Source organism: Vipera berus, assembly GCF_964194415.1.
Source record: "Vipera berus genome assembly, chromosome: 6".
Taxonomy (NCBI): Eukaryota; Metazoa; Chordata; class Lepidosauria; order Squamata; family Viperidae; genus Vipera; species Vipera berus.
In genome coordinates this window covers 72,012,503-72,027,341 of record NC_138208.1, presented here as the reverse complement: position 1 = coordinate 72,027,341, position 14,839 = coordinate 72,012,503, and the positions used below count along the sequence as shown (strand labels likewise).

General features: G+C 38.6%; 1 protein-coding gene across 2 annotated transcripts in view; it reads left to right on the top strand.

The window, feature by feature from the left end:
- Positions 1–14,839, top strand: part of BRAF (B-Raf proto-oncogene, serine/threonine kinase) — a 57,164-nt gene that overhangs the window by 14,730 nt on the left and 27,595 nt on the right. For both annotated transcript variants that reach the window (XM_081331156.1, XM_081331157.1), the window contains exons 3-6: positions 4,962–5,225; positions 9,439–9,542; positions 10,075–10,177; positions 13,052–13,200. In XM_081331156.1, coding sequence (XP_081187282.1) covers positions 4,962–5,225; positions 9,439–9,542; positions 10,075–10,177; positions 13,052–13,200 — 620 coding nt within the window. The remainder of the gene's footprint in view (positions 1–4,961; positions 5,226–9,438; positions 9,543–10,074; positions 10,178–13,051; positions 13,201–14,839) is intronic.

The window sequence follows — 14,839 nt, the reverse complement described above, 5'->3', positions numbered from 1 at the left end:
TATTGATAAATGTAACCCATGCAGATTAGAGCTCTGTAGGGTCCACAATAATTTTTAAAAGTGAACTGGGGTCCTGAGAACAAAGACTTTCAGAAACATTGCAGCTAGGTCTAAGTAGGAAAGGAGATAAAGCACAATCAGACTAAGTGGCTGTGTCTATTTGAGCCCTTGAACCCAGAGGTACTCCATTGTTGATTCTCAATGGGGTATTAGCCTTATGAGATAGACCAGACAGAAACATGACCAAATGAGCTAGTTCTGCTTTATTGTAAGATCACATTAATAGAAACTTGCAAGTCTGAAAATTACTTCCTTCCCCTGTCTCCTTTATAGCCCCAAATAGCAATCGCACTTAGACTTATATACTGTTTCATAGTGCTTTACAGCCCTCTCTAAGTGGTTTACAGAGTCAGCATATTGCCCCAAACACTCTGGGTCCTCATTTTACCAACCTCAGAAGGATGGAAGGCTGAGTCAACCTTGAGCCGGTGAGGATCGAACTGCCGAACTGCTGGCAGTCAGCAGAATTAGTCTGCGATACTGCATTCTAACCACTGTGCCATCACTTGGGAAGGTCCCTTTTGAGGCTCTTGCCCCACCCACATTTCTGATGTAGGCTAAACTGCCTTGTATCTGAATTGTTGCCTTGTCTTCCGAAGTCATTCCAACATACCATTACAGGGTACATTTCCACATTTGAGACATGTGCAGTCTGGGGATTCTCTTGGATTCTCAATTCCTACTTATAGAGCAGATGGCAGCTCTGGCCAAGAGGGTCTTTGCACAAGTACAGCTAATATACATGTTGCCCTAGTCACCATTGGATTACTGCCATGCATTCTACCTAGGGCTGCCCTTGAAGATCATTTGGAAGCTACAGCTGTGCCAAAATGTGGCAGTGTATGAAGTGTTGAGGACACCCCACTGTTTCATGAGCTACAGTGGTTAGCAGTATGCTCCTTGGATGTAATTCAAATTTATCACCTTTAACGCCCTTCGTGGCATAGGATCCTGCTACCTGAAGGACCGTCTATCTGCAGTTTTCTCTGCCTGTCAGGTAAGGTCAAACAGGGTGGATAATTGGTCCCATCAATTAAAGAATTATCATTTTGCAGGACCCGGAAAGCATGCCTGCTGTGTTGCAATTCCTGCCCTCTGGAATGATCTTACCTCCAAAATTAATGTGATTCCTCCTCCAATGTTGTTGAAGAAATTATTAAAAACCTGGTTATTCTCCCCAGGCCTTGAGAATAGGGTGAATATGGAGCCTGGTTTGGAGTATTTTACTCTGGTTTGGAGTATTTTACTTTACAGAAGAGTATTTTACTCTTCTGCTTGGTGTATTCTTATATGTTGGTTGTTTTTACAGACATCTAGGAATATTTATTGGGAAAACAGTATATGAGTTGGCAGCTCATTCACAATGTTTCAGGCAATAGAGAATGAAAATCATCAGTCATTTATCTGTTCAGCTGGGGTGATCGTTTGACTTTAATCCAATATATATATATATATATATTTTATGAAGAAGTGCACTTTGTATGTATCCCCCAAATATTTGTTTGCATAAATCAGGGACTTTGCAGAAGAGATCAACTTTCAGTGTCTAGGAAAGACTGCCATAAAATCGCTACATATCTCTTAATTGTTTATGTTCCTACTGGTGTCTGACAGTTGGTGACAGCCCACATAGCTGTCTCTTCATTCTAGCAGGAAGAGCAGAGAAGAAGCTTTTGGTAGTTTCTGGGTTTGAGGGACTAATAGTGATATGTTGAAGAATGGAATTAAAGTGAATGGTGCAAATATTAATGCCCAGGAAAAATATTGATGCCGATGTTGTATGTTAAAAAATGTTAAAGACTATAGATTACATAGAAAAATGTCAAATTATAGAAGTGTTTGTTTACAAAATGAGTGAATGATTTGTTTAATGTTTCTGTTAAAATTATTTCCCTGTCTGACAATTGAAAAAATATTGTTATTCTTCCCCTGTAGAAAAAGGGATTAAGGCAAAAACTACAGAGAGATTAATTTGCGAAGGGTGTTTGGTAGCATCTCATTACATGTGTATAAAAAGTGACAATAAACTCTATTTGGTAGAGATTTATATTAGGCAGAAGATGAACAAATTCGGTGTTTGGCCTGCATAGGTTATTAAGAAATGCATGCGTGTAAAAAAAGAAAAGTTAGGCAAAGCATGTGATAAAATGAATAGGTTGGATTATGGACATTTGTGTATAAAATTTGGAATAAATAGTTGATTTGGAATAAATAGGTTAGGAGCAAGTAAAGAATGTAAATGGATGCTTAATGATGGTTAGTTGAATGCATCAGCACTGAGTAGGAACTAAGACAAGGATTTGTAAAGCTTGCAGTGACCTTACAATGGGTTGGTTGGGAATATAAATGTGTATGTACATTTGCATGCAAACAATGCTGAGGTGTAGGCTGAAAGCCCAAATGATATATCATGAATGTTATATAATGTGGCAAAGAATATGAACCAATATGATATCCTAAAACAGTGGTGGCGAACCTATGGCACGGGTGCCAGAGGCGGCACTCAGAGCCCTCTCTGTGGGCACCCATGCCATGCCCCGGAGGTGGCAACTGTCCCTCTTCAACCAGCCGCCTGCTAATTTGCCGAGGTCCCATGTGGCTGAATACATCCCGGCACGGCTGGTTTCTCTCCCCCCCATCCCGTCCCTCCTGGCCTCGCATGCTCTCCTTTTCCCAGGCACGACCCACTGCATTACCTCCTCAGCTGTTAGCCGACCATCCATCTTGCAGGCAGCTTCTTTGAACTGCTGGCAATGGGCTGCGGAGCCACAGATTGCGCCTGTTGAGGGGCCAGCAGGCTGTGGCTACTGATGGACACCGTTGGCCCCCATGCACTCGCTAGCCTCTGTGTGTGGGAGCCGATGGTGTCAGGCAGCACCTGCCCCAGCCCTTGCCTTGCCCCATGGCAATGGCACCCCCATCCTGCCTCGCCTCACCCCACAGGATGAGTCTCCTGCCTACCGCCCCACCTGCCAGAGACTGGAGCTCCCCCAACCCTGCCCACCCCCCACAGGTCTCCCTCCCCACAAGCAACATTGAGGTGACCACACCCACCTTGGCCACACCCACCCGATCTTCCATGACCACCACAGCCACACCCACCCAGTGGGCCACGCCCACCTGGCACCCAGTGATAAATAAGTGGGTTTTGGGTTGCAGTTTGGGCACTCGGTCTCTAAAAGGTTTGCCACCACTGCCCTAAAACAAGGTAATCGTGTTTGGAAGAGAAAATTGAGTTATACATAAATGGTGGAAAACAAGAACTTTTTAGTACAAATGAGTACCTTTTTAGTACAAATAAGTACATTTTTAGTACAAATAAGTACATTCATGAATTAATTCTGATATGCAAATACTTCTAGAGTAATAGTGGGTTATATATCATCATCATTGACATCCTTCAGTCTCGAGAGACTATGGTATCATGCTCTGGAAAGAGGTCCTAAAGCAGCATCTGGTGTGGCTAAAAAGGCCAATTTGAGAGTGGCAGTCCCTTCCACACTGAGGGCAGATACAGTCTGTCCCCTGTCCAGCCCCCAGATTTCGCTGGTTCCAGGACTGCCTCTTTGCCTCAGCCTGCCGCACAAGTTATATAGCAGGGCTTTTTTTCTCATAGATCGCTCAGAACGGAGTTCCGGCACCTTTTTTGGATGGAACCTTGTAGGGTAGGCAAGGCGGGTTGTATGATGTGTGTGAGTTCTGGCACCTTTTTCTTTTACAAAAAAAGCACTGGTCTATAGTAAAAAAAGTTTTACTGAAGAAATGGAAATAGTTGTACGTAAGAATAGGCTTCTGATCATTTTAAAATATAGAAAAAAGAGTATAATAGGAAAAACATAAAAGTAAGTTGAATGCATTGAAAATTAATTAAGAAATTGAACAAACATTTAAGAAATTAAACAAAAAAAATAAAACTAAGAAAGAATGGGTGTTAAATACATTTATATTAAATATAAATTACCAGTATTGGAAACGACTAGCACGCATGTGCGGGGGAATCTTTACCTTTACCTTTTATTGCCATTATGAGTTATTTAAGCTCATACATTCAACTCCTACCCTCCATGCACCTAGCTTTCCAAGTTTCCAAACCATAATACGCTTTTTGCAATTGCCAGTTAAAGAAAGTTGCATGTGGTTATGAGGCTTCAAACAGAGAAGCTTCCGCCAATGATTTTTCAAAAGACAAAAAAAAAAAAGAAGAAGGAAGCAATACAGTGCCTACTCTTACTTCTAGGCCAGTTTTCTAGTACATATAGATCACTTGGGGCAGAATAGCATTATAAATAAAATAAATTAATCCTCAGCAGATATCTGTAGTGTATAATAGTAATGCAATTTTCAGATTAGAAGAAGTGCTTCACCCTTCCCATATAACTGATTCTTTCCAGTGGTTCCTTCACCAACACTTTTCTCCAGCTGGACCTATTTTCAGCCTCAAAGCCTGCTTGGAGGAAGAGGGATAGGACTTGGCTGGAGACAAAATTTACAAGGAAAAAATAAGAGCTTGGGAAGGACTGACCAACTTTTATTGTCCTCGAATTATCTTCATCCACCTTAAATTAGTTTTGTGTTGTCTCATGCAAAATAAATCTGTATACTATTGTAATACATAATTTTGCACTGGATAAAATGTATATCTGGGTAATTGGCTGAATTTCCCATTAAATATTGGTGCTGCATGTGTGGATTGCATAGTACTGTCTTCTTCAATCTGATGTGTAAAGCAACTTTGCTGTCATCACTTCAGCAGAAGTGGTCAGTAGGTCTCAGGAGATAATAAGAATTATATTGTAGCACATATGGAGATGCCACATTGGGAAAGGTTAGTACTATATTTAGAAGTAGATTTGCAAATTAGGTTAGAGAACTATTTAATAATTCAATTTTTTTTCTTATAGGCATACGAGGAATACACCAGCAAGTTAGATGCATTACAACAGAGAGAGCAACAGTTGTTGGAATCAATGGGAAATGGAACTGATTTCTCGGTCTCTAGTTCTGCCTCAACAGAAACAGTTACTTCATCTTCTTCTTCTAGTCTTTCTGTAGCACCTTCATCTCTTTCTGTGTATCAGAATCCTTTAGATTTATCACGGAGTAACCCTAAATCTCCTCAGAAGCCTACTGTTAGAGTTTTCCTACCCAACAAACAGAGGACTGTGGTAAGACCTGAACAGCTGTCAATATTTCTCTTTCTAATATTGCCAAATAAGGAAAGTATTGTCTAGAAAAAAAATCCCAAATATTGTACTGGATTAGAAATGCAAATAAAGGGCTGGAATACATTATTGGTGGTAGCTTTGGAAAAAATATTTTAAATAACAACTTCAATTTTGTATAGTATATGTAGGCTTTTCTCATTTTTTCTTTATTCATTTACTTGTTATCAACAATAGTGTTGTGCAACATGCAGAATGGATGTATGTGATCCTACTCTTCATGCTCAAAGGGCCAAACTATAAAGTTCTTGTCAGTTTTGCTCCAGTTATGCTAAGGGGGGAAAAAGAGGTTGAGAAAGTCTTCTTTATCATCATCATACTTCCAATAGTTTGCCAGAGAGCTGGATGATAATGAGATTAAAACCTCTCTGCCTAGCAATTAAAAATTAAATATATTCCATTCCTAGGACTATTATACATAATAGAATAAATATGGATGTTGTTGATGCATTTGTGAATCTTTAAGAGTTCTGCAATCCAGTATGGCTCACTAACCCCAAACTCCAACATGTGGGATTTTTTTAGAGAGTAGAACCTAACCATGGATAACCTTGAACAGAACAATGGAGAGCCAGCTTGTGGGAAGAAGGGATTGTAATATAATATACCGGTATGTTGAGGGTATCACACTAGTGATATCTGTGTTGGACTTGTATTAAATGGGAAGTGGTTTTGATAAGCAGCAATGACATCAGGCCCAGTGGTAATCCTGTCCCGCTTTCTAATAATTTCTTGCACATACTTAGGCTTGTTACCAAGGAGACCATGGAGACTAGGAACAAGGGAGAGGAGTTAAGAGAGATTGAAGTAGTTCTTTTTTCAGTGGGAAGGACAGGCTACACTAAAAATATGACATGACAGGATCTGAAACAGGAATTACCAGGAGTGCACATAATTACCAGGAGTACACATAATTAAAGGGGGTGGGTATAGAAACAGTGTCATTTTAGGAATGAGAAAATTAAGCATAATAGCACGAAATAGAAGGGGACTGCAAAAGGAATATTAAATGTAAAGGCAATTATTCAAAATTCAAATTTCAATTTAGCACAGTCTAGTAGAAGCACTTTTTACCTCTAGTTCATTTCAGTGGGAGAATTGAACACGTGTTTAACTCTTTCCATGAAGCCAGAATAACTTAGCAGTACTTGACTGTACTACAGTCCTGTAGGTGTGTCTATTCAAATGTAGCATCCACAAAGTTTAGTGAGATTGAATTTCAGATATGCAGTATAATTTTAATTGGATTTGTATCTGTTGTATTTAATTCTCAATTGTTTTAGTCTATTATTATAGTTTTAATATGTCTCATTTTATATCATGTGCATGTTAAATTTTGATCTGTTTTTGGAAGGGTAGATATAGTGCTATATTTTACAATAAAGGGTGGGGGTTTTTTTTACAACTCCTTAATAACTTAACCTGGATTTTAAAATGGTTTAAAATATTACATTATATTTAGAAGGGAGAGTAATAAAGTTACAGAGTGGTTTACATCAAACTTCTAAGTAGCTAAGTATTTAGAGAAGCAATCAAATGAATTAAAGCTGTTCTCCAGTCTTTGGGAATTATGCTCCAAAATTCCTTAGTATGAGAATTGATCCCATACATTTCTAATGTTATGCTTTCAAGTAGTAATTTTACTGCTTGAAAACCAAAGCTGAGGTTCACCATTTAGGACTTAGAACTTCTGAAAATGACAAAACAATTCTCAAAAAACTGATGTATATTCAGGTATATGATGTGTATACTTTGTGATGTAATAGTTGTTTTTCCAGATTAAAATTTGTTTCTTACTAGTATCTAAAATAAAAGCTAAGAAGGGAAGATGTGCCAAAACTAATTACTAAGAAGGGTATTTTGCAATTGCAGTGCACAAACAATTTCCTGAGCATTAGAAAATTGTCTATGCAGCATACTGTTAGTACTGTCTTCTGCAATACTTTGCATATACCATTGCTGTTCCCAGCGCAAGATTCTTCTCTTGTCCCCTAGAAGAAGGCCATATATAGTAGTAGCTATGATGGCATGTAGTAAGGAGGTGGATTCCCAGGAGGAGGAGATGCCCTCCAGAAAAGTAAGAGGCAACTCAGTCTAGATATTATGTGTGTGAGAGAGAGGGTAAAGATAGCCCTTCCCTAATACTTCACAGAGTATATTATAGATCAAGGATCTCCAACCTTGCCAACTTTAAGGCTTGTAGATTTCAGCTCCCCGAATTCTGGGAGCTGAAGTCCACAAGCCTTACAGTTGTCAAGGTTGCAGACCCCTGTTATAGATGCCGGCAGTAGAGTGCTCAGTCTGGCAAGATTCATTCCATTGGTGTGAAACAATAAAGAGGTCCACTTGGAAGAATCACCATGTGCGTTTCTTGGCTTAGGGCATGACAGTAGCAGAATCACGTACTAATAGGAAAGATGCAATCAGTAGGGCAGGCAGACTGAGGGTAAATGGTTCTAGGAAACTTACTTTTTTAAAAAAATAAATAAAAAATGTTTTGTTTCCAGTAGCTTTGTATTGGAACCTCAGCTGTTAAGATTTCAATCCTTGTAAGTTATGTTTTGCATGTAGATGGGTGTGAGCTCTATATAGCCAACATACCTCAGAGGAATTTATGTCTGGAACAAGTGATTGAAACTACAACAGCAGGACAGCATTGTTAGCTTTTCTTCTCCTTTTATCTTCTGAACATCCTATCCGTTTGGTGCTATTCAAAGTTAGGGTAGAAATCTCAGTCTTCATAATTATGTAAATAAGTATACAGTATACAAAATTTAAGTCCTAACGGGCAATCTACTCTGATTCATAAGTGTGCAGCCTAGTTATCTCTTGATTGTCCCATTGCTGCAAATGGGCCTTTAGAGATAAATAAAATTCTGGTAAAGCATTAAAGATAAAATGTTTACAATTTGTCCTTCAGTTTAGATTAATGAAGGACTAGATCCAGAATATTAATAAAAATCCAGATGGATAGGGAAAGATCCTCTCTCAGATTTTAGAAACCCTCTTCCTTTCATATTATGCTCTGTATTTTATATCTTTTACAACAATGTGGCCATTTAGGTATTTTATTCATACTATTTGTATATTCGTGTGCATGTGTGTTATAGTATTCTTTCCTATAGCGAATATTTTAAAATTCGAGCAAAAGGGTTTGGAATTTTCAAAATGAAGGAAACTATTTAAAGGAAAATAATCTTTTGAACAGGTATAGAAGAATAAAAAGATTATTGCTACAGTTACATAAAAATATTTTCTTTCCTCACATTCTCAACAGTTTCCAGTTAGCGGCAACTAAACAATTTTTATTATAAACTGGCAAATGCCTGTTCACAACAAAATTTTGCAAAGTTTTCAGATTAACATATTTTCTCCTGAATTTATTTTGTCTCAAGAGTTCAGTCAAATGTATGTAGGACTGACATCTGAATACAAGTATGTTCCATTTTCCTCAAGAATAAGACTCTTGTTTAATCCTTAATTCCATTCAGAATCACCCAGCTGGTTTTTTTCTTGAATAAATAAAATAGCTTCAGAACAAATATATGTAAATAGTGATAATGACAGGGGGTTTGTTTTGTTTTGCTTTGTTTTGTTTGCAAAATGGTTTACAGGATGATGGTTTCTAGTTATTTTGTGTTCCAGCAGAACTGAAGAAAAATGTATCATAAGACAATTAATATATTTTAATGTTATAAGTAAGAGGGAAAGAAATGAACACAAGTCTCTTAAAAGGATATTTGTCTGAAATGTCAGCCATATCATTTGATGTGTACTACAGGAATATTTAAGAACTTTGGGAAATGTATACGTTATAGTAATGATACTGATTGGCAATAATTACGCTTTGGGAGTTTTTGTAAACCATCTTCAGGAAGCATTCTAAGGAGCTCACACAATTGTTAAGATCTGGCATATTCTCAAGAGAGATTTTTCAGTATCTGTTATCCATGACAGAAAGATTTTGATTCTTTATATTCAGAACCAGTAGATTCCTAAACACTGCTTGGTCTGTTTCAGCAGAATTCTTAAAGTTTGTAAACATTAAAATACGTAAATTTCGAGAGAGTACATTTTTTTTTAGAGTTTAGAAATATCTCCCATGATACTGCACTGAAACCTAAAGCAGTGATTTTTTTTAAAAAAAACTTTGTAGGTTCCAGCACGATGTGGAGTAACAGTCCGGGAGAGTCTAAAGAAAGCTTTGATGATGCGAGGTCTTATCCCAGAGTGCTGTGCTGTTTACCGTATACAGGATGGGTATGGTTTGATTGTAGTGTGGCTTTGTGGGTGGTGATCACTTGAGAGAAAAAATGCTAAAGGGGTTGTTTCCAGGTGTGGCTGAGAATATTAGCTTTCAGTACTTCAAAGCAGGCGCTTTCACAAATATAAGAACTTCCCAGTACCAGCTGATGAGATTGTGGAGGGCAGTTGGTAGGAGGAGAAGAAAATTCATTCTCTGGATTCATTAGTTGATTTACTGGAGGATGGTTCAGTGTGATCTCTCCTTTACACCGTAGTGTAGCAGCTTCCAAATTGTTTCTCTCTGGTTTTCTGTAGAGACTAATCTGGCACTAAACTAATGCATTTTTAGTTCTGGAGGAAATTGTCATTTGACCAGAATGAAGCTTCCTTTAAAAAAAAAAGGAGCTATATTAAGTTTCTATGAGGAGAGGGCTGGGAAATAAATACTAAATATTTGGTGTCTCCATCTTCTGACAAGCACATCTTCATCATTAAGACTGGAGTTTAGAAATTGTATTTAACCTCAAAGAACTTATTTACGCTGTAGGGAAAAGAAGCCCATTGGTTGGGACACAGACATTTCCTGGTTGACGGGAGAAGAACTACATGTGGAAGTCTTGGAGAATGTGCCTCTTACGACACATAATTTTGTAAGTCTTCTCTTATAATATCTGCTGCTCTTTCATTGACTTTTGCAACTTTTAATAATCACATTGGTCTTAAACTTTCCAAGCAAAGTATTTATATTCTTTGTGATAACTTTTCCAAATTGCAGTCATAGGGCACTCATGATCTTGTTTTCCAGTATCAGGTGTTCTTGAAACATAATCATGGTTCACACACTCCAGTTGCTTAGGATTACACCATGCGGCTTACAAACCACAATAACTAACTTCAGCCAAAACAAGGATGTTATGGTAGAACAATCATACTATGACCTAGCAGGCTAAGAAACAAAGAAAACTAATCTTTGGGGGGGGGGAATCTTGAAAAATACCTAGGGGAATAGACATGTTGTGAATGGTTTTCTGAAAGAAGGAAAGTTGAAGGTGTGTGCTTCTTTTGGTAGGGAGTTCCATTATCAGGTGCTGTCACTGAGAAAATCTTACTTCTGGCCATTATTATATTGTAAGTTGGACCCACCAATAGAGCTATCACGAAGGTCCTCCCGACTGACTAGTGCATGAGTTGGATAAGTATTAAGTATTTGATACATAAGTTCTTCATAGCTTTTTAAGCTACATCAACACTTTAAATGGTAAAAAGTTCATTTTCTAGAACTACCTGATTTTATTTAACTAACCCTTGGAAAAAAATTTCTGCAGTAAGCCCTACAGAATACTGCAATAAAGAGTGTCCAAATTTGAGAACATGCCATGTTCACCATTAACTTAAAAAATGAATCTATAGATATAACTTCATATAAATAAAATGTAAATATTCAAAGTTATTAGAAAATGTATTAAAATGTGTAGAGGTTGTTCCCGTTTTTGTTCAATTAAGAGATTTATTGAAATATACAATTAGGCTTCATTTTTTAAAAATGTCACTATTCTCATTATTTTTTACTTGTTTAAAATATAGAGTTCTGTGTGAAAAATACGTTAATATTGTTGTTTTTAGAAGAATCAATAAGAAAATATTTTGCAAATGCATCAGTTTTAACTTTTAATACAGTAAATATTGATAAATATATACAAACAGAGTAAAAAGTTTAAGAAACATTGATATAGGTGAAAATAATGCATTTGGAAAAGCATTGTAAATATAATTTGAATCTGAATTTGAATTTTATTGAATTTATATACCACCCTTTCCTGTAGGACTCAGGGCGGTTTACAGGGTACTTAAAACAACGATACAAAAATTAAAAACAATTTAAAAAGATTAAATTAAATCCCTGAAAAATATAAAAACCCCAGTTAATAAATAGCAGGAGCTAATATTTTTAAAGATAGGAATCCTTCATTGTAATGCTTTTTAAATCTCTTTGTTTTAACCTTTACAGCTGGAAAAAAATAAGCCATTTTTAAATACTGATTCAGTTAAAATACATTTTTTCAATATTTCCTGTTAATCTGAGAACTAATAGGAATTGGGTCAGTTTCTTATGTCTCCATTTTGCATGCTGAATTAACAGCAGAATTAATTGTGAAAGATTTTTGGGTGATTTTTCCCCAATTTCTTTTAAAATTTGCAACCAGAAGGACTCCCTAATTAGAGATTGTCACGCTTGGTAGAAATAGGTACCAATTTGCTTGCAATCTGGCTAACATAATCTAGAGGTACTATAATTTATAGTGTTTAAATTTAGCAAAATGTAATTCTGCCTCTGCATGATATTCAGGTCAAATTCTTGATGTTCTCCAAAACTTTTATGTCCCTAATCCTTACCTGGTTCCCTCTCCCTGACAATTAGGTTGTATTGGTTCAAGAGATAATTGCAGTTTAGACAGATACATTTAAAATTACACATGGAATCTCATTTTGCTTTCATAAATATTTGTATATGTATTTATACATACAGACACCCACATACATACATATGTATGCTTTAATATGCATAAATTAAAGTTCTATTTGGTGTTTAGAACCCATATTTCTTAATAGTGATGGCTGCTTCTGTACAGAGAAGTAGAAGGAAATAGGCCAAGGCAGAGTTACATTAGAACAAAAAAGAGCGGTAACATCATCTGTTTTTCCATCGTATGAATTCTTCAATGTTTGAATAAAACTTCAGCAGTTAAACTGTTTTAACTTGAGTTATTTTGTATATGTGATTTTCTTCAAACTTTGATCCCATTTTCTTTCATAAAATATCTTGTATTAAAAGACAGTAGAAAGTCAGAACATGAACTTGCTAGTTTAGGCCTGAAGGCAAATAATTAATTAGTGGTGAGAAAAATACCTCATTATCTTGTGTGAATGAAAATTGTACTTTGCTTTAAAATGCAAATATTTAATGATACGGTACTTCTTTAAGCAAGTATGCTGTAAAGTTGTAATATCGATAATAATGTCAGATATTCTTTTATGTTTCTAAAGCAACTTTCCTAACTTGATGCCAATGGGCATCTACTGGCAGGAGGAAAGAGAGGACATAATGCAAATTCTTCCCTTTAAATACTTCTGTGTGATATTGCAATGCAAGTACGAAAGGGTGAATTTTGCACTGTGCCATCATAATGGACTTTTCATAACTTTGGTGTCATAATACTTATAGATAGATGCTTATATTCTCTAGAAGGGTTAAATTATAGGTCCTAGGATTCCCCTAGTCGACATGCTCAAAGACCAAGCTAATTGGAATTTTTGGAGTTGTAGACTAATACACCAGATTTGTTCTAGGTTCTGAGTTGTTGCTTTCAGGGTTTCAACCACAAACCTATGATCTTCACAAGTGTACTATTTATAGAGTAGCATTGAAATGAACCATAATCAGAATAAAACATAAACAGTTCTTCTTTGGTAAGATCATATTTAACAAAATAGGACATTATCTCTTTCTCTTTTTTATGGCGTAGGTACGGAAGACATTCTTCACTTTAGCGTTTTGTGATTTCTGCAGAAAGTTGCTTTTCCAGGGATTCCGTTGCCAGACTTGTGGTTACAAATTTCATCAGCGTTGCAGTACTGAAGTGCCACTAATGTGTGTGAATTATGATCAGCTTGAGTAAGTAACTGGAACTCCTTTGCATTTAAATGCTCTAGCTCTAAAACATAGATGTTTGCCAGTGCAGAACTCTAGGAAAATTTACTGAAATATAATGGCAACTTTTGTAGTACAAAAGGAAACTATGTCCTCTGATGATGTCTTTTCCATAAGGAGAGGTGCCTGCAATATAACTGAGAGTCAGTTTGATCTAGTACAGGACTTTTCAAATGATGGTGGTACGCGAGCACCTGGCTGGTGGTATGCGGCGTTGCCTTCCTCCCCCCCACCACTTCCTCCCCGCGCTCCGCTCCTTCCCCGCTCACTTGCTGCCAGAAAGCATGCTGCTTGGCAGTGGCCTGCAAAAACCCTACAGAGGGCGCGCGCAGGCGCAGAGCAAGGCCCCCCTCCCCAGGGACTCGTTGTGCAGCAGTTGGATTGACTTCTGATCGGCGCTTCTTCGGGACACACATGGCTGGGAAGGAGCATCGGAGTCCCAGGTACCGGTAAGGCGATCGGCCTACTCCTTCCCCATCACCTGCCAGCCCTGGGAAAGCCCCACGCGAGCACCTTGCCGGCCGCCGAACCCTGCCTTTCGAGCAGGAACGGCCTTGCCCTGCTTGCCCTTGGCCGCCTCTGCGGGTGCCGCTCTAGCTTCATAACAGTAGCAATGCAGCCAGAAATGGGCATTTCTCGACAGCGCTGGAGAGCGCTATGGGAAGAACAATGTACACACAGAGGATCGGGAACGCTGGGCTCTGGTAGGGGAAAAATGACTGGGAGAAGTAGCCGGTTCGTAATGTACGTGCCTGAAAATGGGAGATGGGCAGGTTGTGTGAGGTGCAGTATTTGTAGTTTGGACTAGCAGGTTGCTTGGAAGGGAGGGAGGGAAGGAAGGAAGAGACAAAGAGGGAAGGAAGGAAGGAAGGAACGAACGAACAAACAATGAGAGGGAGGGAGAGACAATGGAAGGGAGGGAGGGAAGGAAGGAAGGAAGGAGGGGAAGGTCAGTGAGGGAGGGAGAGAATGGAAGGGAGGGAAGGAAGGAAGGAGGGGAAGGACAGTGAGAGGGAGGGAGAGACAATGGAAGGGAGGGAGGAAAGGAGGAAGAGACAAAGAGGGAAGGAAGGAAGGAGGGGAAGGACCGTGAGAGGGTGGGAGGGACAATGGGAGAGAGGAAGGGGAAGGAAGGCACCCACCCCCCTCTACTAGAGACCCACGGATCCCCCCCTCCAGGTCCCTGGCAACCTGAGTGATAAGCTGGCCATGCCACGCCTCCCCCAGCCATTGATCACATGACCCAGGGACACTGTGAATGTCATAAGTATGAATCGGTTGCCAAGCATCCGAATGTAAATCACATTGAGCCTTGGTAGAACAGTGGGCTAATGCCTCCTTAAGTAACACCAGCTGCCTGCAATTAGTGCAAGTTTGCATCCCACCAGGCTCAAGGTTGACTCAGCCTTCCATCCTTCCGAGGTAGGTAAAATGAGGACCCAGATTGTTGGGGGCAATAAGCTGACTTTGTAATAATGCCGCTTGGGGGTGGCGAAAGCTCTAATAAGCAGGCATATACATAGAATGAAGGCTATTGCTAAGCACACTGGTTTGTGCTTAAATTGTAAGCCGCCCTGAGTCTTCGGAGAAGGGCGGGATATAA